The sequence below is a fragment of the Podarcis vaucheri genome, assembly GCF_965113315.1.
Source record: "Podarcis vaucheri genome assembly, chromosome: 11".
Taxonomy (NCBI): domain Eukaryota; kingdom Metazoa; phylum Chordata; class Lepidosauria; order Squamata; family Lacertidae; genus Podarcis; species Podarcis vaucheri.
The window spans coordinates 538,800-564,931 of record NC_138749.1 but is presented as its reverse complement, the minus strand read 5'-3'; the positions used below and the strand labels follow the sequence as shown (position 1 = coordinate 564,931).

Here is a 26,132-nt window from a genome sequence, read left to right as displayed (position 1 = left end):
TCAGATGGTCTTTCCAGCAACCCTGGAGCCACCAAGGGGGCGACTCAGCTCCTTGCCACGGATCGTGGTGGTTCTGCAGCCGCAACTCCTCCTCCTTTCCTGCCACGGCCCTGCAGGCAGCCGGGTGGGCATCCCATGGAGGAACCTTGGAATGTTACTGGTGAGGTGGGTCTGGGCGCAAGCGTCCAGGCAGGTGGGCGTGTCTCTGGCCATGGGGCCCCGGGAGAGGGACGCTTGCCCGCCTGCCCCCCTCCCCGGGCAGAGCGGCCCCCCATCAGCTGGTGCAGACGCTGGTGACGGAGGCCCCCGCCCCGGGGTCCACCAGCCCCAGCTCCTCCTGCTCGTTGATGCAGAGCTGGTAGCCGCAGCCTTTCCGGCGAGGGAGGGGGCCGGCCAGGCCGGGGGACTCGGGTTTGGCCTGGGGGGGCAGCAGGAAGCCCACGCTGCCGGCGATGAGCATGTGCCAGATGCTGTGGATGTAGAAGTAGTTCTCCTCCGTCTCCACAAAGGCGTAGAGCAGCACCGCCGAGGCTGCGATCAGCGCTCCGGGCAGCAGGTAGAAGCTCCAGCGCTGCCACGTGGGAGGGTAGCAGTGCCTCCGGCGGATGCTACGTGCCGTCTGCGGAGGAAGGAGAGGGGTGTCAGGACCAGGCGACCCAAGTCCAGGTGGTTTGGGGAGAGGAAGGGCTCCCTCATGCCCTCCACCTTGGGATCCTAGAATTGTAGCATTGGAAGGGGACCCCCAGAGGTCATCTAGCCCAACCCCCTTGCAATGCAGGAATCAGAGCTAAAGAGCCCTGGGCAGACGGCCAGCTGACCCCTGCTTGAAAACCTCCATTTCCTTCCTTGTGCCTCCCATTGTAGGGAAGAGCTCCAGTGGTTCATGTGGGATGCAATCCACTGGGAGCAGTCAAGTACAACATTCCTTGCAATGCTAGAGAAGACACGCGAGGGAATGTTTGGTCCAGCCAGTCGAAACTTCCTCTTCCTCCTGGCTGGAGCATCCTTCCTTTGCATGTGATAGAAAGTGGGCGTGACCTTACCTGTCCAGGTAACAAAAGGACGAGTCACACAGCACACCTCTCTCTTTTTGACTTTATTCATCATGTGACTAGCTTCTAGCTAGGACTGCTCTGCCAGCTCTCAGCTAGCAGAAGAACTGGGATTATTCCCCCATATGGGGTAGATCCACATGTACATATAGTCGTACCTCTACTTACGTATCCCTCTGTATATGGGATCTTCGGGTTATGGCCACGGCAAACCCAGAAGTATATTCTTCCGGGTTTCGCCCCGCGCGCATGTGCAGAAGCACGCCTCTATTTACATAGACCCCCCAGAACGAATTAAGTTCGTATCTGGAGGGTCCACTGTATTTGTAACTAAGTCTGCCTTCAGGAATCCAGCTGTGAACTGATGTAAGTAAACTTCTCTAATTGACTTTGAATAAGATAGCGGCATCCTTATTCTTTTAAGAGGGATTCAAGGGAACTTACCAGGAACGTACAATTCAGTCTGAGACAGACTGAATTGTATAATAGCGAGAGGCTTACACAAGCCTGCAACCAGCTATCTGCTGTGCATATAAAAAGGGGCAATGTAACTCTGCTAAGTAAAGGAACTTGCTAGCGCTATTTAGGAAGGATATTAATAAACAATATATCATCTCCTGCCACCCTGAACATTCCCACAATTCAATGCACTGCATGCAGTAGATCCCAGGTTCAGTCCCTGGGGGCATCTGCAGGTCGGGATGAGGAAGACTATGCTTCCTCCATTCTTGGAGAGGTGCTGCCGGCCAGAGCAGATCATTGTGGGCTAGCTAGGACAACAGTCTGGCTTGGTGCGATGTAGCTTCCAGAGTGGTATAAACATTACGGAGCTTGGTGGACCACTGACCTGCTTGGCATAAGACCACATCCTGCCTTCCTCATTCAACCCAAGGCAAGGCACTTGCGGTTCCCAGGCGCTGATCAGGCCCAGAACAGCTGAGCTTTCGAAGGCAGTGACTTCCTGTGACTTCGGGCCACACTCTGGGGTAACTCCGAGTTGCTATTCTTGGGGGTGATCCCAAGATCACTGACCTCTGCACCACAGCAGTTAGGGGCATTAGTAATCAGTTTCCTTGTGCAATGCCCCCGCTGAGGGTCAAAGGGGTTCTGTGTGCAGCCCCCTCCCACAGATGGCAGCCTTAGCCATTTCCTCACGGACTCAGCATGTTCCCTCATCGGGTCTCCAGGATTTCAGTCCTATTCCAGGCTGAAAGAGGTGAGAGGAGAGCCCCTGATCTTTCGAGGAGCTGTTGGGCTGCTTCCACCCCACTTGGATCTGCGTTTACTGATTTATGACATTTGTAAGACACACGTTCTCTGGGTGCCATACAAATAAGTTCTCTATTCATGGAAACAAACGAGAGACGGACCGGATTTCAGGGGCCACAACCCCAGGTATGTAAGCCAGCCAGAAATCCTTGCCCAGCGGCCCTGCCTGCCCCCAGCCCTTCTGGCAAGAGTCCCTACTCACCCAGGCGACGGCCATGATCCCTAAGGCAAAGAGGCTGGGGCCCAGGAGGTTCCAGAGCCCGTGTCGATCCAGCTGCAAGGCCATGGAGAGCAGCATGGCTCCCAGGAGGTACAGCACCTGCCCAGGGGAGAAAGGGGGGGCGGGTGAATCCTTTGGTGTGGATGCTGAAGATGCACAGGCAGGGAAAGGGTTAAACCATGTTGGGAGGGGGGAGCCGAGAGGTCTTCCAAAGATGGGGGGAGGAATGTCCTGAACTGGATTCTCCCTGTGTGCCTGAGAAGTTGCTTTCTGCTCTGTTCAATTACAGAGGTGCCTTGGTATTCAAATGCCTTGGTTCTCAAACACCAAAACCCCAGAAGTAAGTGTTCCGGTTTTCTAACGTTTTTTGGAAGCCGGACATCCGATGCTGCTGTCGGCTATTGATTCCGGGGCAGCTGCACCAATCAGAAGCTGCGCCTTGGTTTTCAAACATTTCAGAAGTCAAACAGACTTCCAGAATGGAGTAAGTTTGGCTCTTTTGTTTTTGCTATTTATTTTGCGTTTTCATTTTTGAGGCTTTTCCGGTTAATTTGTTTTTGCGACTGTGTGGAACCCAGTTCAGCTACTGACTGATGGATTGTGTGACTGCAGAAATTGATAAAAGCCCCCCATCCAAACAATGACTATCATCAGTGCAGGTAAGGGGGGGGAGTGCTGTATTTTTCCATGTATAAGATGCCCCCTATTTTTGCAGCAACAACCAATCACCAGTCCACCCTCAGCACTATCCGTGTATAAGACGCCCCCTATTTTTTGACATTATTTTTTAGAGAAAAAACTAGTCTTATACATGGGGAAAAAAATAATAATCTGCAATACTGTCTTTTTAATTTTATGGTACAGTACATTGCTTCTTGCTTTCATTTTATGGATCAGTGGTCTTGTTAGAAAGTAAAATCCATGTTAAAATGCTGTTTTAGGGGTTGTTTTTAAAAGTCTGGAATGGATTAATCTGTTTTGCCTTACTTTCTATGGGAAAGTGCACCTTGGTTTTGGAACGCTTTGGTTTTGGAACAGACTTCCAGAACAGATTAAGTCTGAGAAGCAAGGGACCACTTCTTGCAGTTCTGCTTGCTATGCGACTTAATTTCTGTGCATGTGTAAAACCCATTTTCTCCTGCACCAACTTTGTCCAGGCTTTGCAGAAGTTCTCCCCAGGAGCGCTAAGCTGAATCCCCCCCCCATATTGATGGGGCTGCTATGCCCTGCTGCTGCCAGCCAAGTGCCTGGGAGCCCTCCATGTGCCCCCCTTCCCACTGAGGATCTCCACCAGGGATGCGTGGGGCGAAGCGTCCATTACCAGCTGGTGGGGGGCAGGGATGGTGGGCTGAGTCAGCCTGGCTGGACTGGCCAGACTGGGGGGGGGGTCTTATACATGTGATGTCATGAGTGCGCAATGCCACCCTCCAAAATGTTGGGTGCAACTCAGCGCACCTGGCTCTCCCCCACCAAGGCCCTGGCTGCCTCCTCTCCTCTCCTGGTGAGGCTTGTGGGATGTGAAACACAAGAGCAGTCAAGTACAACTTTCCTAGAGTGAGCATGTTTACACAGGGGGAGGAATGTTTGTCCAGCCAGCAGGTCAACTTCCTGTTTCCTTCTGGGCTGGGACAGACTTCCTCTGCATGTGACTAGAGGTGGGTGTGGCCTCACCTGTGCAGGTAACGACAAAAGCACAGGGCAGGGCAGCCATCTCTCCCTCTTTGACTGCATGCATCGAAGAAGCAACATCTGCTTAGCCAAAGGCTCTAGCCAAGCGGAGACAAAGGGACTGTCTTCCTATGATATAGTTTCTAGGTATATGTTACTTTTCTAAGCTAAGTCTGCCTTCTGGGATCCGATTGGGAACAGAATGATGTGTGAGGAAACCTTTTTATACTTTTATAGAAAACTGTGCCGTGTCTTATCTTTTATGAGGGAATAAGGGGAAAATACCAGAACAGTTATTATAGAGGCTTTAGCGAGCCTGAGCAAACGCATCCACTGCAAGTTTAAAAGGGGGAATGTTACTCTGCTAAATTGTGGAACTTGTTAACACAAGTTGGAATGGCTATAATCAGACAATATATCCTCTCCTGCCTCCCTGAACATTCCCACAAGGCTCCCCCCCTCTTCTTCCAAGGAAGCGCCCCACCCCCCAGCCACATAAGTGGCCCCACTGGTCCTTCCACAAACACCAGTGACTCACTGTGGGCATCCCGCGTGGCACTGGCCTCGCAAGGAATCCCTTCCCCTGTCCTTCTTGCCAAGCTTGTTGCAGATCATGGAATTGTAGAGTTGAAGGGGGACCCTCAAGAGTCATCCAGTCCAACCCTCATGATGCTGGAATCACACCTAGTGACTCCCCACACCTTTGGTCACCTCACCTGCTTAATGACCATCTGGAGGCGGGCCATGGCAATGACGGTGACCCAGACGGACATGAGAGACCCCAAGAAGTCGCAGAACTGCAGCACGTCGTAGTCCATGATGCAGAAGACCACGATGCCCGGCTGGTCACAGGCGTGGTAGAACTGGAGGGACGGGAGAGGGAAGGGGCACCAGAAGCTGACATTTGTCACGCAAAAGCTGTGCGGGACTTTCAGGTGGCACATGGCGTCTTTGCTGTTCTCACTGCCTGCGATGCCCTGATGGGGTCTGCGCTGGCGCTGACTGAGCAGGAGGAGCAGAGGCGGAGGCGGGGGGGGGGGGTTAGGCAGTGTGGGAAGCGCAAGGGAAATGCCAGCTCCCCATGTGAGAGTGAGGAAAGTGTCTGGGAAGCGGCTGAACACAAAGCAAGCTGTGAGGGCCCCCCAAGAAGGCAGCAGTCCTCTTCTCTCGTTGCTTTGAAAATGAGGCTGCAGAGCTGAAAGGCGCCCCAGGGACAGGGACAGAACTAGCTGTTGGTGAGGTTGGCAGTGCCAAGGCTGCAGGCCCAGGGAGGGCATTGCATTAGCAGCAGAGACTGCAGCCCTGGCATTGCACTGCTCAGCTCAGGTGCCAGGGAACTTGCCCCGCTGAAGGGAGAGAGCTATGGCACCGTGAAGGTTGTTAAAACCGGGAATGGAGGGGGCACTTAAACAACTCCCAAAAAAACCCAAGTCCCCACCACAGGCTCTAAGGCCAGGACAATGACCGTTGACACAGGCACCAGACATACACAACAGAAAACCAGTCCATCAATAAGCAGATACCATGTATCGTACTCCTGACAATCCAATATAGAATTAAATAATCTCCAAAATTCAATGGCTTGACCAATTTCCTTGGTTCCAAGGGCTAATGACTCCTCTGGAAGAGGGGAAACCAGGTCTCCTCCCCTGGCTCCATAATCCCTTAAGGATAAGGTCACACCCTCCTTCCCCCTCCACAAGGTGGGAACTTAGCCACACAATAGGAGGCAGGAGGTGATCAAGACAGAAACCCATCAGGATGGTGGATTGCATCCTGGTACTTTCAAAGGAGAAGCCTAGGAAAGCCTTGCAGCCAGGGGGATGTGCAAAAACGTTTATTGTTCTTTAGGAAAGAGGGTACTTAAAAGGTATTGGAAATTGGAGTTATTGACAGGGGTGGGGGTGGGCTCATATTTCTAGATGCCAAACATCCTACTCTGTGACATATTTGTGATGGATCAGTCCTTCCTCGCTCCCAGAATCTGGGCAACCAAAAGTCCCTTCATGGTCGCCATCTGTTGTAAACAAAACCTGCCCTTTCCCCTTATGGGGTATCCAAGAGCCCGTATAGAGTCTTTAAGTGGGTTCTCTCTTGGTAGGAGAAAATGACAGAGGCCAACCAGGGAATAATGAGAAGCAAAGCAGCCTGATCTTTCTTGAACTGTTGCAACAGGGGGCTGCCCTCCCACACAGGAAAGGAGGAGGACCCCGAACAAAGGTGTGCCCGCCCTTCTATAGACATTTTAAATTCCCTGCCCTGGAGCTCAAGACCACCCCTCCATACATCATGCATACATCACAGAAGGGGTGAAACCTAAGACTACCCCCCACAAACATCATACCTACATCACAGAAAAGGTGGTCTACAACAGAAATTTGAGTGTTGTTGTTTTTCCTGTCTGGCAGGTTTTTCTGATAATGCCGTATCTGATTGCCTGGTGATTACCCACTTCTGAGACAATGGGAAAGTTCCCTCACCCCCTCCCTCCTTGCAAAGAAAACATTTGGTCAGTTTGGGAGTCAAAATTGTTTCAGGGAGTCAAAATGGCTTCAAGAAGGTCTTCCTGTGCTGCTCCAGACATTGGTACATTTATGAACATTTTATTTCTCTCTCTCTCTCTCTCTCTCTATATATATATATATATGAGACCTTAAAATTCTTATAACACAATGATGCTGTTGAAGAATGTATTATGGGAAATGGGGAGAGGTCTTAAAAGTTCAGGCAACCCCATGCTCAGGGTTCTTACTCCAGGTGTGTGTGAACCCTGCTGAAACAAATAAAGATCCGGTCTACTGACTGCTGTTTGCTTCTTTACTTGGCAGGAGATTCCTTCTTTCGCTGACCAGGAGAGACCCATGGGGAGTGGCACCCCAATGAGCTGGGCAGTGGAGCAAACCTGCACCCAGACCTTTTCCTTAACAAGGTGCACAGGAGCTGCGCTGCGCTTTGCCCCCAGTGTAACTGCTGCGGTTTTTATTCATTTTAACTTGGCTGCAGACTCCTTTTTGAACCTGACTGATTTCTGGACCCGCAGAGCTAGACCCTGGTGGAGTTGGGAAACCCCTTTTGCAGGGGTACCCCAAGTTTTATTGCTCTTTAATGCATTGGGGCTCAGTGTCATGCAGTCAGTGGCCTGGGGGACTAGGCTGGTCCCCTAAATGTTCCCAGTAAATTAGAGTATTAAAGCCTAGTGCCTCCTTCCCCAAACCCAGGAAGCTTCTGCTCAGCTTTAGGGCAGGAGGTGCAATCCTCTGATTGACACACACACACACACACCCCTCAATCACCTTCACAGGCTGTCGCCTCTGGGACTACCTGTTCCCCTACAACCAATTTCACTGCATGCCGCTGTTGGGGCTCCTGGCAAGACCTCTGGGGCCTGGACCACCCCCCCCCCGCCCCCGGCCTCCTGCCACTCACCGTGGAGAAGAACATGGTGAAGATGTAGACAGCAGCCTCCAGGATGTAGTTGCTCCGGACAGCGATCACCACCGGAGGCACAAACATGAGGTTGCTGAGGCAGAGAAGGAGGGTGGAGAGGAGTTGGAAGCCATAGGAGAAGGCAGCTGTGTTGTCCGTACAGCCCCAGCCGCTCCAGCCTGAGAGAGAGAGAGAGGGGGGGGGGAGTCAGGGCTGGCAGCCACAGGGGGGACCCAGAACAAGAGATGCTGCCATTAGGGATTGTTCTTAGGTAAATAACATAAATAAAGTATACCATTCATTTCATCAAATCGCAGATTTCAACGGAATTAACTCATAAAGTTCAACAAACGAACAAAGCTGAAGACCCAGTGGATCAAATCATTCTCTAGTCAGTTCACGCATAAGGTCCATCCGTGCAATAGTGTCTGGGCTTCATCAGTAGGTAAAGCTCATATGTGATATTACAGGATGGCAAAACAAGGCCAATATTCCGGAAATCCTTGTCTTAGACTCTGTGAAAGGATTCTGAAACAACCTTTTATGTGGATTGTTTGGAACTTATGAACAGACAGGTGGAATAGTATACTTTATTTACCTAAGAACACAGCCGGTACGTCTCATGTGTTTATTATGCTTTATGTGACCATAGGTTTGTTTGTTTGTTGTTTTGCCATTAGGGATTGAGCCTGGGACCCCCCACTGAGCTGTGGCCCCTTCTCTTCCTCCCGGGCTCTGGTGACTGGGCAGAGCAAGGCAGCTTGCTCTGAGAGGACGGTGGCATCGCCCGGCCTCCCTGGGGTCGCCGGTGGGCCAGGCTCCCTGCTCTGCAACCCAGACTCCCGGAGCAACTCACCCGCTTTGCACTCGCAGGCTGCATACAGGTAGTTGTTGGTGCGCAGGAGCTTGCACTGGCCGTAGGGGCCGCAGTCGTTAATGCAGGGGGACAGGTAAGTGCGCAGGTAGACCTCGGCCGTCACATTGCCACAGGGCTCCAGCCTGGCAGGGGGAGAAGGAAGGCAGCTGAGGACGGGGCAAGGGATCAGGGGCACTGCAGGGTTCCTGTGGGAAGGGGCCTGAAAGGGAGGGAGGCAGTGTGGTGTAGAGGTTAGAGTGTTGGGTTCGGACCTGAGAGAACAGGGTTCAAATCCACACTGGGTGCATTTGGAGCCAGGCGCTGCCTCTCCGCCTCAGCTCCCTCACCAGCTTCTAGTGTGAGGATTAAATGATGAGTGGGAGGGGCACTTTGCAGGGGGTTGGACTTGATGACCCCTCTGGGTCCCTCCCAACTCTACAATTTTATATGCCCTTGGGAGGCCCCCGGAGAATAAAAGAGAAATGCAACAAACAAGCTATAAATGCAACAAACAAGCCAATGGGAGAAAGCCGTTGCAGAAGAAGGGGAGGGCAAAAGTGTTGAAAGAACCCTCCCCCTTCCTCTGGGCCCCCCCACCCCGCCCCCTAGACAAGGGTCAGGTCTTATTCGTCTTGCAGGTGTCAACCCCAAGCCCAGTGGGGTGCAGTGGGGCAGCTCTGCTTGTAATGACAGCAAACGCACACCCGGATCCCACTGGGGTGGGGTAGAAGTGGCTTCAGAAGTAGGATTAAGCCCCCCCATGTGTGTCCCTGGAAGGAACACCCCCCCATTCCAGCCAGCCCCTGCTGGAAAAGGAGCCTTGGGGGGAGGGCAGGGGGTGGTCATTGTCTCTCCTGCTGGCAGCCTCACCCACGGTCGGCGGCACAGAGCGAGCGCAGACTCAGGTACCAGCTCCCAGTCTGGGGGTACGGGATCCGCAAGCGGGTCAGGGGGGCTGTGGCATTGATGGACAGGAGGTACCCCGCCAGCAGCTCTGCCAAGGGAGAGGAAAGCAGCAGGTGAGCCCAAAGGGTGGCCCAGAACGTCACCCGCTGGCCACCCACCCACCTTCCCGCCTGGCAGGGGCTGCTCCCCTTCACTCTGCAGGGAGAGCAGCCCTGGCAAGCCACGGGGGGGGGGGAGGCTAACCTGGCCTGAGCCTTACCTGTCTCGCAGGTGACTGAGGAGTTCTCTTCAGACGCCAACGGGACCTCATGATTCAGGCAGGCGAAAACAGTGGCGTTCTCCCCTCGCAGAGAGGACTGTGGAAAGAGACAGCAGCCTCTGGTCTTACTGAGTTGTCAAATGTGCCGTTGAGCTCATTGCCTCAAGCATTCTTCCATGGGGGGGCAGGGTGGTGTCCCAAACCCACCCACACTTACCCTGGGCCACTTGTGAACTGCTGAGGGTCTTCGTTGACCACTCACAGATTTTTCTGCCTGTTGTAGAAATTGTAATGCGCCGGGCCAGATGTGTGATTTTAAAATTTCAGTTTTCATTGCTTCACTGCTTTCTTATGTTGCATTTTAGTACATTAAATCCAATATAAGAAAGAAAAGTAGTAATAAAAATACAATTTAAAAAATCAATGTGGGTATTTAATGCGGACGCATCACAGACTACTTGAATGAATGGGTTCTAGGTCTGGTTTCTGTTTTGATTTTATATTATGTATTTTGTATTCTCATTTTGCATTTTTCTGTTGTGAACTGCCCTGGGATCTTTGGATGAATGATGGTATACAAATTTAATAGATGAAGAAGAAGGAGGAGGAGGAGGAGGAGGAGGAGGAGGAGGAGGAGGAGGACGACGACACAGACCCTCGTCATCAACAGACCAGGGTCTGGGAACGCTTGAGCTAGGACACAACAGATGGATGTTTAATATATTTTAAATAAAATTTAAAATTGTGGAACGAACCCTTCCTGAAGCTGGCGCATCAGACTATTAGTAAGAACAAAAGAAGAGCCCTGTATCTGGATCAGGCCAGTGGCCCATCAAGTCCAGAATCCTGTTCACACTGCGACCAGCCAGATGCCCCAATGAGAAAAACCCACAAGGGGGATTCAAGCACCAGAGGCCCCCCCCCTCCTGCAGTTTCCAGCCCCTGGGATTCAGAAGCATCACTTCCTCTGACCATGGCTAGTAGCTGTTATAAGAAAAACTGCTCCTTTTCCCTTATGGATACTCAAGAGCCCGTACAGAGTCCTTATGAATTGTTACAACAGGGTCCCCCACGCAGGGAGGGAGGAGAGGAACCCAGAACAACGGTGCACAAGCTCTTAGATAGACTTTTGAGATTGCCCACCCTGTAGCCCAAGACCACCCCCCAAAAGCACCATCCATATATCACAGGAGGAGGCTGTCTCCAGCAGAAATTTGAGAGTGTTGCTTCTCTCCTGTCTGCCAGGATACCTGATAAGGCCTTACTTAGTTGCCTTTTCTGGGTAGTCTGGCCATTCCTTGGAGATGGTAGATCCTTAGTTCCTGAATCTCTTACGCATATTGAGAGTGTGCTCAGCTGAACAGATACTTGCCAGGCTGTATCCGAAAAGGGAGGTGTAAGCAACCCCTACGGTCCACAGACCTTTGGAAAGCTATCTCCTTCTCCTTCCTCCTTGCAGAGAAATATTTGAAGTCCATTTGGGAGAGTCAAAATGGCTTCAGGATTGTTCTCCTGTACTATTTCAGACACACGGTTTATATACTTATGTATGTGTTTGTACATTTATAAACATTTATTTTATATATATAAGACCTTAGAATTCCTATAACAAAGCCATCGAGCGCCCTCCCCTTGTGATAGGAATGTTGAGCTCTTAGATATATGTTCAATGTTTATAAGGGTACCAACCAAGCACATACATAGATCAGCACAGGAAGACCGACCTGGAACCATTTTGATTCCCAAACTGACCAAATGTTTTCCCTGCAAGGAGCGGGGGGGGGGGGGTCAGGGAGCCTTCCCATTGTCTCAGGAATTGAATAACCAGCATTTTAATGGGGGACAATCAGGAAAGACAATCAGGAAAGGCAATCAGATAACCTGGCAAACAGGAAAAACAACATTCAAATTTCTGTTTTAGGCAGCCTTTTCTGTGATATATGTATGATGTTTCTGGGGATGTCTGAATCTACAGGGTGGCAATTTCAAAAGTCTATATAAGGCCTTTCGCGCCATTGTTCTGGGTTCCTCCTCCCTCCTGCGTGTGAGGGGAGCACCCTGTTGCAACAGATCAATAAAGATCAAGCTTACTAGCTGCTTTGCTCCTCAATATTCTCTGGTTGGCCTCTGTTATTCTCTCCTACCAATAGGGAACCTATGTAAGGACTCTATATGGGCTCTTGGACACTCCATAAGGGAAAAAGGGCAGATTTTGTATACAACACCCTCCTCCATGGATTTGTCTCATTTAAAGCCTTTGGGGTTGGGGCCATGACTGGGATCGAATTCCATGTTCAGCCTCAGCACCCCACACTCCAGCGGGGGCCCCACAGGCCTGAGCTCCCCACTCCCTTGCCAGCGCTTCCCTTGCCCCCTGCCCACTCTGAGGTCCCACAATCTGAGCCCCCCACCCCACGCCCCGCCTGGAGACTCACCACATTCAGCCTGAGCTCCAGGTTGAGGGCTCCTCCGCTGTCCAGGATGGGCAGGAGGTGGATGGCAAAGACGGCCGGTCGGTCGGGGGGCACCGAGACGTTGGGGCCAAAGAAGATGTAGAAGTGGACGGAGAAGGTGTCCAGCTCGTTGCGCAGGGTGGGGCGGATGGGCCGGCAGGACTCGCTGGCCGCTGGCCCCGGGCGGTGGGTGCTGTTGAGCTCAGAGGGGGGCAGGACCTCTGCCAGGGGCAGCCCCCCCATGGAGCCAAAGGAGTGGGGCATGTTCAGGCTGGAGCCAGGCAGCTGGAAGAGGGCGCGAACCAGGCCAGTCCGAGAGCAGTCTGGGGGGGGGAGGAAGGAGGAGAAGGGGGGCAGGTCAGGGGACAGGTGCTGGCAGGGCCCCCTCACCCCTGCCCCCTCCCTTGGCTCCCAGACCTCCCAGGCTCTGAACCCACGCTGGGCAAGCGCCAGGAACCCCCCACAGCCTTGCACCGCTTGGAGATTGTGGTGATGTGTAATGGTATTATTGCAATGTAATAATAATATTATAATAATAATTTAAAATTTATACCCGCCCATCTGCAGTCAAACCAGCAATCCATGTTTTGCTAGACAGGCGCATGATAGGAGCTGAAGCTCATGGAGTTTTCCTGTAAGTTTGCAAGGGGGAACTCTGTGAGAGAGACTCCCACTGCGCCCTGACAGGCACGCAGCTGTGGATATTCTGCTTACCTGCAAGGTCTTCCCCTCGTCTCTTCACCACCAAGCCAGAAATGTGAGGACATCTGCTAAGTCTGAGTTCCAATTCAAGCTAGACTTAAGGATGCCTTTGTACCCAAATTATGGTACCATTGCAAGCCTGTCTGAGCAAAGCTGCTATATCAGAGTATTCTGATTACAGGTAGGTAGCCGTGTTGGTTTGCCGTAGTTGAAACAAAACAAAATAATTAAAATAAAATAAAATATAAAATAAAAAATTCCTTCCAGTAGCACCTTTGAGATGAACTAAGTTAGTTACAGTGGTACCTCGGATTAAGTACTTAATTCGTTCCGGAGGTCCGTTCTTAACCTGAAACTGTTCTTAACCCGAAGCACCACTTTAGCTGTGCCGCCGGAGCATGATTTCTGTTCTCATCCTGAAGCAAAGTTCTTAACCCAAGGTCATATTTCTGGGTTAGTGGAGTCTGTGACCTGAAGCGTATGCAACCTGAGGTACCACTGTATTGGCATGAAGAAGTGTGCATGCACATGATAGCTCATGCCAATAACTAACTTAGTTGGTCTCTAAGGTGCTACTGGAAGGAATTTTTAAGATTATTATTATTTTAATTATTTTATTTTGTTTTGAGTATTCTGAGTAAATGTTATTTGCACCCTCCTGGGCGGTCCTCCTCCTCACCCAGCCCCTGATTCTTCCTTAGCTGAGGATTGAAGGAGCCTCTCTGTAGCTTGCCTTGTTCCTCGTCCGCTTGCAGATTCCCAGGAGGCCTTTGTAGATGCCCCCCGCCCGCCTGCTCTGCCGATCCTGCCCCAGTTCCTCCCACCCCACAGCCACCCAGCCCAGCCCCTCGCTCACCCTTCAGCTGCACCACCAGCTGGAAGTTGACGTTGGTGGCCACTCCCAGGTACTTCTCCACCAGGATGTAGTACCAGTTCTGCCAGAAGGGGAGGTCCAGGGCCAGGCGGCAGGTGGGGCGCCCCCGGCAGTCCACGGCGGTGGAGTTGTGCAGGGGGGGCGCCTTGCCGCGCACTTTTAGCCACAGCGGGCAGCCCTCCCCGCTCTGGTTGGCGCCGTGGCAATTCCTCAGCTGCACCAGCACCCGGGATGTGTAGCTTGGGATGAAGACCCTGGAGAAGGCATGAGGAGGAGATGGGTTGGTTGGTTGATTGATTGATCCAAGGATCTAAAGGGCTCCCACCCTGCCCGTCAGCCCTGGCTCTCCCTTCAGAGAGAAGCAAAGTGCCTTTGAGCCCCAGGACTCATTCCTGGGGGGAGGAGGTGGGGGCTCTGAGCCAGGAGGAGCTCATCCCAGGCTGCCTGCAGGGGGCCAGCCCTACCAGGAGGCCATGTGAGGTGGCTGCCTCAGGTGACAGATGCAGAGGGGCGAAGAACAGACTGCTGGGTGCGCACCAGGGGCTGGTTACGCCAGCTTTCGGTGCAGGAAGCTGCTGGCCCACTCCCAGGGAGGAAGGAAGAGTCAAGGGCCAGTCTGGCCAGAATGGGGGGGGGGCATTTCTCCATTGCCATGTGTCTGGCACTGGCCCCCTCCTACTGGGCAAGGAAAGGTGGGGCTTGGGGAAGAACTAGGGGGCAACTAAGGAGACCCTTGGCTTTTCTTTAGGGATGCAGTTCCAGCCCTTGAGACTGCAAAGTGTTGAGTGTTGGGTGGGGCAGGATTACTGGGGGGGGGGCACCTCAGGACCCTCATCACCCCTTCCTCTTTGCCATGCGGACTTCCAAGGAAAGGAAAGGTTGAATCCAGCAGGAAGGCTGGGACCGGCATTCATTGATTATGAGAATCAAGCAAGTCTTCCTGTAGGTGTCCCACAGCAGGATTAATTATGCAAATGAGGTCACTCTTCATGCAGATGCACCTCTAGCATTATTCATTATGCAAATGGGGTCACTCTTTGTGTATATGCCCCTCTAGCATTATCAATTATGCAAATTAAGTCACTCTTCCCATAGGTGTCCCTCTGGCCTTATTAACTATGCAAAGGAGCTTATTCTTCCCATAGGTGCCCCTTTAGCATGATTAATTATGCAAATCAAGTCGCTCTTCCCCTGGGGACCCTGCTAGCATTTCCCCCCCCTCCTCTTCCCTACAAGCAGGGGCAGGGCATCTGGGGCGCTGTCTCCTTTGCGCACTCACTTGTACAGCAGGGAGCGGTTGTGGGGGGAGAGGACGTGCTCCGTCACATAGCCGGGGTACAGCACCCCAATCCCCACCAGGCGCTGAACGATGAGCTGGGGCTGGAAGAGGTACTGGCAGTCCTCAGCAAGGCCCTGTTGGCGGGGGGGGCACAGTTAGAAGGGGGACCCCCAGCACCCTCAGTCGGGCGAGGGGCCCAGATTCACCACCAGAACTTTCAGGAGGACCCACACAGTTGCCAGGATGACACCAAGCTGGCAGCCAGGCACCCCACCCCCAGCAAGCTATAGACTGCCCAATCACAGCAGCACAGCATTCCTGCCCCCCCCAAGCCTGTGATTCCTGGGGCTGGACTAGATGACCCTTTGTGCCTCTTCCAACTTTTCTACCATCCTTGTGGTCTGCAAAGAGGGCAAGCAGGGCTGTGCCCTGGCAACCCCCTTTCCCCACCACCCTCTAGGCCCCACTTCAGATTTCCACAGGGCTGCACCAATTGCCCCCCTCCCTAAACCTCCTGTGCCAATAATAATAATAATAATAATAATAATAATAATAATTTATTATTTATAACCTACCCATCTGGCTGGGCTTCCCCAGACACTCTGGGCTGCTTCCAGCAAAATATAGAAATACAATAAGTGGGTAGGTGGAAGCCCTATACCTAAGACGTTGGGTGCTTGGTTGTAGAGGGGCTGGGGCTGAAGGCAAGGAGTGGCCAGAGAGGGGGCTGGAGGTTGTGAGTGGGGCTGGGCTGCTGGCATTCACCCCCAAGAGTCGAGCCAAGATGAGCTGCCTTGCGCTGGGCCAGATTCCCTTGGAGCTCATGGGCGCTCCTTCCTTAGAGGTTTCAAGCCAAGCTTGGATGGCCGTCTGTCAGGGATCATAGAATCATAGAATCATAGAATCATAGAGTTGGAAGAGACCCCAAGGGCCATCGAGTCCAACCCCCTGCCAAGCAGGAAACACCATCAGAGCACTCCTGACATATGGTTGTCAAGCCTCTGCTTAAAGACCTCCAAAGTAGGAGACTCCACCACACTCCTGGGCAGCAAATTCCACTGTCAAACAGCTCTTACTGTCAGGAAGTTCTTCCTAATGTTTAGGTGGAATCTTCTTTCTTGTAGTTTGGATCCATTGCTCCGTGTCCGCTTCTCTGGAGCAGCAGAAAACAACCTTTCTCCCTCCTCTATGTGACATCCTTTTATATATTGGAACATGGCTATCATATCACCCCTTAACCTCCTCTTCTCCAGGCTAAACATGCCCAGCTCCCTTAGCCGTTCCTCATAAGGCATCGTTTCCAGGCCTTTGACCATTTTGGTTGCCCTCCTCTGGACACGTTCCAGATGCTTGAGTTGAGATGCCTGCATCCAGGGGGTTGGACTAGATGACCCCTCGGTGTCCCTTCCAACTCTATGAGACCACCTGTCCTCACAGCCCAGGGCTTTTCACCTTGACTGCTTGCCCCATCTCACTGCTTCAGGTCTTCCCCAGCCCTAGTCAAGAGACTCTCTTAACTGAAGGAAAAGCCTTAATAAAAACTATTTTGCAAACAATAATGAAGGCGTCATCCTCACCTAGGGCCGGCCCACCCATGAGGCAAGGTGAGGCAGCCACCCAGGTCAGGAAGCTCTGTGGCCCTTCCCCAGCCCAGCCCTGGCTGGCCAGCCGAGAGGCTGAGCGTCTTCCTCACCTTGACGGAGATCTTGCCCTGCTCTTTGGGCAGGTGGGCAGCCAGGAACCAGTCCCCAGGCAGGGGGCTGGTGATGTTGAAGACGCCCGTGGTCCTGTTGGGCAGCGTCCAGGTGAGCGTCAGGGCAAAGGAGCCTGGCACAGCTGTGTCCCGGGGGAAGTGGGTGCGCAGAGGGTTGATGACGGGGGGCGCCCCAGAGCGGAAGTACCTGCCAAAGAAAGAGGGGGAAGGTGAGCAGCAGAGCCAGTGTGCGTGAGAGAGAGAGGGGGGGGAATTCAGAGGGAGGGGGGAAATGGAGAAAATAGGGGGTGGGTGGGTGTCTTTATTGATTTATTCCATCCTGTGCCCAAGCCAGCAAGCTACGAAACAGCAACAGCAACACATGCCAAGCTCAAATGAGGGGTGATTGAGTCATAGACTCCTGGAATCCTAGAGTGGGAAGGGATCCCGAGGATCATCTAGTCCAACCCCCTGCAAGGCAGGAAGATGCAGCTGTCCCATTTGGGGAATCGAACCTGCAACCTTGGCGTTCCTAAACCTCTCTTTTGAGTTGGGGAAATCTATCCCCAGTGTATCCTGAGCAGAGTCCTCCCAGGACAGAGTCTCCAAGCCGGCCATGGCCCCCTTGACAGCCCTCCCTATGGCCAATCTAGTCTGAGGGAAGTACAGTCCATCTCCCCCCCCCCCCGCTTCTTTCCATCCCACAAACAGATGCTTGCCTGCTTGCCATGCCATCAACACCTCCAGCCAAGCTTCAGGCCATCAGGGCTGCTGGGGGCAAAGAGAGTGTTTGGGGGCATTCATGCTCCCCCATGTCTGGAATAGTTTGGGAAATGTTGTGGAAGCTCACTCCTCTCTCTGTCCCACCTCCTTCAACATGGGGGGGGGGCTGCAGAACCTCTGCTGCAGGTTTGCCTGACAAAAGTGTGACAGGTGGGCCACCCTGTGTCCCCCCCCATTGCCATGCATCAATCTCCCCTGCCCCCCCCCTGGCCTGGCCCGGCTTCCCCCACCGTGAGCCCCTGTGGGAGGGAGGAGTGGGACCCTCCGGCCAGAGAGGGGGGCTGGTTTCTTCTCCCCCAGGCTTGCTGGGGACTTGGCAGGAAGTGATTTTCCATCCTCGTTCCCCATTTTCTCCTGCGGGGAAGCAGATGGCGATGGGAGGGGGAGGGGAGCACTCCGGTTGCCTTGGAGAAGCAACCATCGCTTCTTCCTTCCCCTTATTCTTTCGAAATTTCATTTCAGTGCTGGGTTATTAATATTGATCTTCAGCGTCGTGGTCTGTGTGTTTGTGTGTGTGTGTTTGTGTGTTTGTGCTCACGTCTCTGTGTGTGCGGCTTGGAAGGGAAGGAGCAGGAAGATGACTCATGCGGAAGACAGTTCCCTATCTGGAAAACTCAGGAAACATTCCAGGCAACAGATGGTCCACGTGGCCAATGCCTCTTCCACCCTCTGAGCCTGGCTGGAGATGCCCACCAGAGCCACCTCTTTGGGGGGAGCCATGACCACCGAAGAGGCCCAAGGGAGCTTCAGGGGCCCAGGTCCTTTCCCCCGCCTCCTGCTGCAGAGACGTGGTGAGACAGCTGGGACTTCTCCTCAGCAGAAATCTCCTTGACATAGCTATCCATAATATCCGTAGATTCTGGTATATAGGACAACTTGTTAACCCCGGAAAAGAGGTTGAAAAGTCTGGGGTCATCTTATACGCCGGGTATGGCTGCAGTGGGCAGCAGGCTCTGCTCCACACCGGGAGGAACCCGCCCAGTGAAGCTGCCCAGGGATGCTAAGCGGGCTTCGCTGGGCGGCTAACTCCTGGTGCGGAGCCCACCACCCACTGCTGCTGCCCAGCGAAGCTGCTGAAGCGTATAAGACGACCCCCCAAATTGGCAGCTGCCAATTTGGGGGGTTGTCTAATACGCCCAGCCACCTAATACGCCGGAATCTACAGCACCATATTTTTTGCTCCATAAGACGCACTTTCCCCTCCTAAAAAGTATGGGGTAATGTGTGTGCGTCTTATGGAGCAAATGCAGGCGGGAGGCTCTGCTCAGCGCTCCCTTTAAAGAGTGCATGGAGCGTGTGTGCGGCTCTTGCTGGCTTTTCCCCGAGGAGGGAGAAGGGCAGCCCGTCATAAGCCCAGAATCCTCACTGGGGCAGCGTGAAGGAATGGGCCTCAGCAGCCCCACTGGCTACAGGTCCTTCGCCAGGCTCAATCACCTTTCAGTCCATAGCTTGGCCTGAAGGATTCTGTCCCCATTTGTGCATTGAGAGCCTCATCGGAGACCTTTCTCCAGGTGCCTCCACCATCAGAGATGAGGGCAGCCTTCCCCAGGCAGATGCCCCCACCAGGTGTCATCAGCTGCGTTTGACACACCTTTGCCATTTCTAAGTTTGATGTGCGTCTCTTAAATATTGTAAACTGCTTTGAGACCCAAGGTGAAAGGCTGCTTCGATTTTATGTTTCAATAAAATGAAATGAGCAATAATTTGGACTACACAGAGAAGAGTTTGGATTTGATACCCCACTTTATCACTACCCTAAGGAGTCTCAAAGAGGCCAACAATCTCCTTTCCCTTCCTCCCCCACAACAAACACTCTGTGAGGTGAGTGGGGCTGAGAGACTTCAGAGAAGTGTGACTGGCCCAAGGTCACCCAGCAGCTGCATGTGGAGGAGGGGAGACGCGAACCCGGTTCACCAGATTACGAGTCCACCGCTCTTCACCACTGCACCACACTGGCTCTCACTACACCACAGAGTACAAGGTTCCCTCGCTAGGTCTGCCCCATTCTGAGCATTCCCCAAGAGATCAGGAAGCACTTGGCTGTCCATCTGACCTCAGGAGGGATGGCGTTGCAGGACAGGCCTGGCTAACAGATTTCAGGCTCATGAATCCTCTCCAATCTCACTGCAACATAGACACCACAGGAGGATGGAAAATGAAGAGGCAACACCCAGCTCTTTCTCCTGGAAGCAGCTGGGATCCTGTCCCAAACCCAGCACTGCCCACTCTGGTGAAGCTGTGGGCACAGGGGCGGCAGGAGTCCCCTCCCTTTCTCCCTCCCTCCTCCCCCTGACTCACACAGTGATGCTTCGGTCTGGGCACTGGTCCCCAAAGGTGCCCCCCTGCTCTTTGAAGGTGATGAGGTTCCAGACGGCCACGACGGTGTCCTCTGGGATGCGGAAATGGAAGAGCTCAATGCTGGTGAAGGAGCGGAAGGGGTTCAGCTTGCGGGGGGTCCGGGTGAAATAATCGGTGACAAAGAGGCCTTCTGAGAGAGAGGAGAGGAGAGAAGTGGCAGCACTGGATCAGCATTGGGCTACTGAACACCTCCTCAGAGTAGCCCTTCCTTCCCCCACCCTCTCCACCAGTCTGCACAGAGCACTCACAATCCCATGTTTGCTAGGTGACCAAAGGATTAAGACACATGGAGTTTCCTGCACAGTCCCAGGCACTCTGTGAGGCCACTTCCTCTGCTTGCCCAGGTGGGAAGGGAAACAACAGGAATATCACTTTCTGCCACCTGAGGAACAGCTTCTTTCTTTCTCGTCATGCAGCCACAGGGAGAGGATACAGGGCCTGGGCACAGAAGACCATCTTTGATCTAAACCAGGCATAGGCAAATTCCAGCCCTCCAAATGTTTGGGACCACAATTCCCATCATCCCTAGCTAACAGGACCAGTGGTCAGGGATGATGGGAATTGTAGTCCTAAACATCTGGAGGGCCGGAGTTTGCTGATGCCTGATAAACCATATATTTTGTCATCTAGAAATCTGTTTTGCCTGACTTATTTCACTGTTATTTTCAGCTTGATTCACAACTGCAACTTTATGTGATTCAGCAATATTTTTATATTCTTACATTGCAGACTTTGTGTTGCTACTTTGTTCAGAGGGATAATTGTAGAAAGTGACATAGCTTTGTCCCACGTTTCCGTGTTAACGCTGCAAATGGTGGTATATTTTTAACTCTGTTAAACCAGACTCTAATCTTGCTCAAGTGAGTAAGCAGAAAGATAGTTAATAAATAATATATCCTATTATACTTTCCAAATCCATCCCAACAATTCTCCCCCTTTATGTTGCAATGCCCTGTCCATGTGGCCAGCCCTCTCCAGACATCTCTCACAGGGGCAAACAGTCAGTGAGCCCCACGCATTAGCTTTTCCAGCCCTGCCAGGAATTAGGCCCATTGACCCACCCCCTGCCATACGCCCCTGTCTAGGCCAACCCCAAATGGCAGACCAAAGCTAGAAATGAGAATCTCTCTCACCCCCCAAATTAATTAATACACAAACCTTGTCCTTCCCAGCTGCTGCCCCTCCCACCACACCCCTTGTGCACCTGTGTGAGACGCAGCCATGAGCATGCTGGGGGGGCGTGCCAACGCCTCACTCTCCACCCAAAGCTGCCCTCTTCCTTGGAAGATTAACAGGTCTCCTTCCAGCTGAGAGAGAGAGGGGACTTTGAGGTCCTAGGGGTTGGCCAGTTTGGTTCCCACCAAGGGTACAGATCCAGGGGAGGGCGCAAAAACTGCACCTCTCCACTCTGGCTCCTCTGGCAAGGGGGTGCAAGGCAGCTTAGGGGCCCCTCTGCTTTTAAGGTGCAGCATTGACATAAGACTCAAACACCGCTTAGTGTAAGGAGACTTTCCTTCAGCCGTCCTCAGAGCAGAGAGCCTTCTGTCAACCTCCTGCCCTAGCCAGCCACAAACAGCCTCCACAGATCACCTGTTGCCTAACAGGTGGGCATTGCCTGGCACTCCCTGATCCATCCCTGTAGGAGCAGCCCAGGTTAACTCATTTCCAGCAGGAGGAGGAACAAGCAAGAAATTGCAAGGCCATTCTGTGCAGAGCAGCGAGATTTCTCTCCTGCTCTGCAGAGGATGGGAAAAAACACGCTCCAGCTTCAGAAGTGAGAGAAGGCAGCAGTTGACAAAGAGAGGAGCCCCTGCCATGGCTGGTGTGTGGGAAGAGAGAAGCAGCATGGCTCTGGAGCGGCTTCCTTTGTTTTGCAGAAGACGGATGGGAACCTGCTCTGCTTCTCTCTGCAAGTGGGCAGCAAGGAAGGGGGAGGCCAAGACTGGCAGCTTTGCTTATGATGCATTAGCAGCCCAAGGAGCCCCTAAGAAGAAACACAGAGCCTGCTGCCTCTGACCAGCTTCTCCAGCACCCTCTTCTCACAGCAGCCAAGTGGGTGCCTGTAGGAAAGCGGCCAGCAGGTTCTGATCACAAGAGCAACTCTCCCCTCTTGCAGTTGCAGGCACACGCACTAAACCCTGTCTGTGGTGCCCACCCCTTTACCCCAAATGATGAGACAAGAGACCAGAGTAGGGGTTCAGATTGGCCACAACTTGACTGAGCTTCAGAAGTGGGAAACTTGGCACAGGCCTTGGCAGGTCACCCTCTCAGCCCGCCTGGCTGAGGATATGCAGGCAGATGAGGTCCAGTGAGAGAGGACTGAAAAGCGCAAACTTACGCAGCATGCCCTTCCACCGACCTCGTCCCCGGAGTTTGACCTACATGCTGCCACTCAAGCAAGTGGGTGGTACCCGCCCAGGTGAGCCCCGCAGGGTGCCGCAAGCCCTGCCCACCTGTGGGGAAGGGAGGGCGGAAATTCCCAGCAACTGAGATTGGGAAGCCTTGCTGCCGCTGACTGTAGTGAACAGAGCAGAGCCATCCTGGCTAGGAGTTACTGACACCCCCTTCCTTCATGAATTTGTGTCATCCTGTTTTAAAGCCCTCCAGGTTGGTAGCCTCCTGGGCAAGTGAGTTCCACAGTGTAACCCTCTGCTGCATGAAAAAGGACTTTCTTTTATTTGCCCTGGATAGACTGATTCTCTCTCTCTCTCTCCAGCATATGAGAGTGCAGCTGCCTACAGGTTCCTTGCCCTTCTATGACCAGGGGAGCATTTGGAATTGTGGTGGCTTTCACAGCAGTGTCTTAACACACCATGTGTGGCCTATAGCCAGCCTGGCCAACAGTGTGGCTGCTTCACTCTGAACCAGCCAAAGTTTCTGAACACTCTTCCTGGACAGTTCTTTGGGGATTGCATTGCAGCAGTCCAAGCAAGATGTAACTAAGGAATGTCTCAATCTGGCCAGATCTGGTGTCTACACAAAAGCACTCCTGGCCACTGCTGGAGTCAGGGCTCAGTCAGGGTGTTCCCCCAAACGGCCAGCAACCAAGTCCTTGACCAGATGAGCCCCTCCTCCCTGGCCAGGACCTGGCTGTCTTGCCTAGATTGAACCTGAGGTGCCTCACCCTCCTCAAGTCTATTCCCAACATCAGGGGCTGATTCAAAACTTGGTTCAAATTCCTTCAGTTTAGATGGAAAGGAGGGGGAGAGTAAGCTTGGTGTCATCTGCATACTGGCGACACTGAACCTGAAAACCCAAAGCAACCTCACACGTTGCCACTTTCTCCCCCTCCTCCTCCCCATGAGTTTTGAACCTCCATCTGCACCAGCCAGCAGAGTCAACAGAAAAGAACTAGTTACAGGTAGGTAGCTGTGTTGATCTGCCGTAGTGGAAACAAAATAAAAAAAAAACTCCTTCCAGTAGCACCTTAGAGACCAACTAAGTTTGTTACTGGCATGAGCTTTCGTGTGCAGGCACACTTCTTCAGATGCACACGAAAGCTCATACCAATAACAAACTTAGTTGGTCTCTAAGGTGCTACTGGAAGGAGTTTTTAATCCCCCCCCCCCGACTACGGCAGACCGACACGGCTACCTACCTGTAACTAGAACTATGGAAGGCACCACACTGAGCCGCATGAAGAGAAAAGAACTGTGCAAGTTTTGGTCCAAGGCAGCAGGAGGGCCTGAGGCTGGGCATAGCTGCCTCAGTTCAATGGCCAAGGGTGTGCCAATTCCCAGCAGCCGCTTCCTCAGGTAGGGCTGGGCAAACCCCAGAGAGTCACTGCCAGGCAGTGCCAACAGCACTAAGCTGGCTAGACCGAGGGCCTGGTTTGGCAGCTTCCTAGCCACCCCTCCCTTCTCTGTGAAGCACAGTGTACCTAGGTGATTTTATATAACAAACAAGCGAGCCTGGAGCCCCTTTGCAATGGCATGGCATCTGAATCTAGCGACCTCTCCTGAGACCGTCTGCTGCCTTTAGGGTACCCAGATTTGGGGAAAGGAGATCACAGGATGGCTTCTGAACTACCTCACGGGCACGATGCTGGCAATCCCTTTCTTCCCCCTGGCATTTGCTGGGCAAAGGCACACTCCACCTTCTAGCTGAGAGCGAGCGGAGAGCGGCGACGTGCGCATTCCAAGTCTCCAGAGAAGACAAAGAGGAGATGCCTTAATGAGGGCGATCCCCTCCGAGCCTGCAGGCGAGCGGCCTTAATGGGAAATCCCAGCAGGAGCTGCCCAGACTCCGGAGCCTCCCGGGGGCGCGGAGAAGACAGCCCAGCCGGGGGCTTTGCAGGAGCAAAGGAGCGGAAGCCCCCCCCCCAGGCACGTCCTTGGCGAGGCGTGTTGGGAAGCGCATGCATGTAAACAGAGGAGGAGGCTCCAGCTGGATGCCCACTGCCCGGGGAGCGCGGTGCTTCCCTCCGAACAAAGCCCGCGCATCGCGCAGGGCCCAGGCTGTAAATCAGGCTAAGTGCTGTCAGCCTCCGCCATAAAATACTTTTTTGTAAGTTCAAGGGAGCACATATAATATTCTGCCAGCCATTTCCCTCTCCATGAAAATGATCTCATTATTCTTGCTGAAAGCCATCAATTACCAGGTAATTAAATGTCCTGGGATGTTAGTGACAGTATCACTAAATCTACGCCCGGAGTTATGAAGCCCGGCAAGCCACGGACGCCGCCGGCTCCAGAGAACGATCGGCGGGCAAGACCCAGGCAGGAGGGTGTCCATTAAAAATGGCAAATGTGCCCCCCCCCCCGCGCGCGCGCATGACCTCCTATTTAGCGAGGGAGGGGAGTAAGAGCGGGCGGGGAGAGTGGGAACTGGGCCAGCGAAAGCAGCGGAGGCGGCAGTTCCCCAGTTGGGAGCCAGGAGAGGAAGAGGCAATGAGAGCGCCGGGGGAGAGCCCTCGTGGTTTATTTAACCAGCAACGTAATGACGGGTAATTTATTCCCGTGATTGAATTTAGACGGAGAGGACAGGAAGGGGCCACCGAGGCTACAGACAAAGGGGACTCTGTGCGCGGGGGAGAGAGAAGCGATGATACTGAGAGGCGGCTCGGAGGAGGACAAGGCGCGTGCCTGTAAATCTCTTCCCAAAGTCCACCTGGCCCGTGTGACCCGCGCATCAGGCGAAAGGGAAGCTTAAGCCCCCGGGGCGACCGGGGCTCCCCCCGCACATCCTTCGACCGCTGCCCCCTCCCTTCTTCCGACCCGTGGAGGGTCTTTGCATCGCTCCCCTCACTGTAATGTCCTCAGGGCAGAGACCTGGCGCGCGCGCGCGCATCTGCCCACTTGTTTTACTCTGGAAAACAACATTATTATTCATTAAATTTCATCCGAAGATCACAGGGCGGATTACAGTACAAAACGCGAACAGCTGGTAACCAGTTTACACTTCAGAGGGAGACCTCCGAGGCTTCCCTGCTCGATTATCTCGAAGCCCTTTGGGGTTGTTTTTTAGGAGAGGGGCGTAAATCCTTAGCGGTCGGAAAGTGGCGAGCAACTCCCCAGAGAACTACCGCGTAGAGGGCAAACGGGGCCGGTCGGGCAGGCTGCGGCGACCCTCTCCCCGCCGGCCCGCCGGCCTCCCCTCCCCCAGCCAGCTGGAAGGCAGCGCCAGCTCCAGTTCCCGGCCGCCCCCTCCCCCCTTTCAGCACCAGGGCGGGGGACAGCACCCCGCCGGGCCTCCCCGCCGCGGCCTTCAGCACCACGCCGCGCCCGGACAGCTCCCGGCCGCCGCGCCCGTTTCTCTTCCCGCGGGGGCGGCGCTGGGCCCGAGACTCCCCCCCCCGGGCTCCCCCCTCCCCACTCACCGGCCGGGCGTCCCAAGCTGAGCCAGGCGAGCAGCTGGAGCAGCAGCTGGAGCCGCCCGAGAGCCGCGCGGCCCATGCTGCGCCCGGAGCCGAGCCGAGCCGAGCCGCCGCCGCCGCCGCCTCCCCGCCCGCCTGGTGGACGCTGGGGCTGCCGCGCTCCAGCAACAGCAGCAGCAGCAGCCATGACGTCAGGCTCAGCTGCCGCCCGGAGCCTCCGCGCGTCCCCCATTGGCCCAGCGCACGAGGCTGCCTGGGGAGGCCACGGCCCATTGGCCGGCCGAGCTGCCCGTCACTCGCCGCTCTGCAGCGCCGGCCGCCTCCGGACCAGAGACCTGCCAGATGCTGGAAGAGGAGGAGGAGGAGGAGGGCGCCTGGAGGAGCTGCCCGGCTGGGGGAAGTTCGGGGGGGGGCGTTCCGGGTGCCTTCGTAGTGCAAGGGAGAGACTCTGAGAGGGCTCTGGGGGTGCGCCGCCAAGCCCTCCTCCCCCCTGCGCCAGAGACAGGGTCTGCTGGGCCC

At 53.9% G+C, this 26,132-nt stretch overlaps 1 protein-coding gene across 3 annotated transcripts; it reads right to left on the bottom strand.

The window, feature by feature from the left end:
* Positions 1–172: 172 nt before the first annotated feature.
* TMEM8B (transmembrane protein 8B) lies at positions 173–25,722 on the bottom strand. 3 transcript variants are annotated; one of them, XM_082241896.1, is made up of 13 exons: positions 25,617–25,722; positions 19,739–19,928; positions 16,658–16,865; positions 14,965–15,098; positions 13,668–13,939; positions 12,092–12,432; positions 9,657–9,753; positions 9,362–9,485; positions 8,492–8,634; positions 7,636–7,814; positions 4,926–5,072; positions 2,524–2,640; positions 173–619 (listed from the first exon to the last, which is right to left on the bottom strand). In XM_082241896.1, exons 1-13 carry the CDS (start codon positions 25,690–25,692, stop codon positions 275–277), a joined length of 2,373 nt encoding a protein of 790 aa, XP_082098022.1. In that variant the 5' UTR covers positions 25,693–25,722; the 3' UTR covers positions 173–274. The 3 variants fall into 3 exon arrangements, with proteins under 3 accessions (XP_082098022.1, XP_082098023.1, XP_082098024.1); XM_082241897.1 differs by having other exon boundaries at positions 19,739–19,925; XM_082241898.1 differs by lacking the exons at positions 16,658–16,865; positions 25,617–25,722 and having other exon boundaries at positions 19,739–19,829.
* Between the last annotated feature and the right edge of the window lie 410 nt (positions 25,723–26,132).

Bases quoted from the DNA above. Each gene is read 5' to 3' on its own strand.
- TMEM8B (XM_082241896.1), bottom strand. From the start codon at position 25,692: ATGGGCCGCGCGGCTCTCGGGCGGCTCCAGCTGCTGCTCCAGCTGCTC. The intron at 13,940-14,964 runs GTGAGTGCGCAA...TGCCTTCTCCAG, and splicing joins AACCGCTCCCTGCTGTACAA to GGTCTTCATCCCAAGCTACA. The intron at 7,815-8,491 runs GTGAGTTGCTCC...TCTCTCTCTCAG, and splicing joins AGCCTGCGAGTGCAAAGCGG to GCTGGAGCGGCTGGGGCTGT.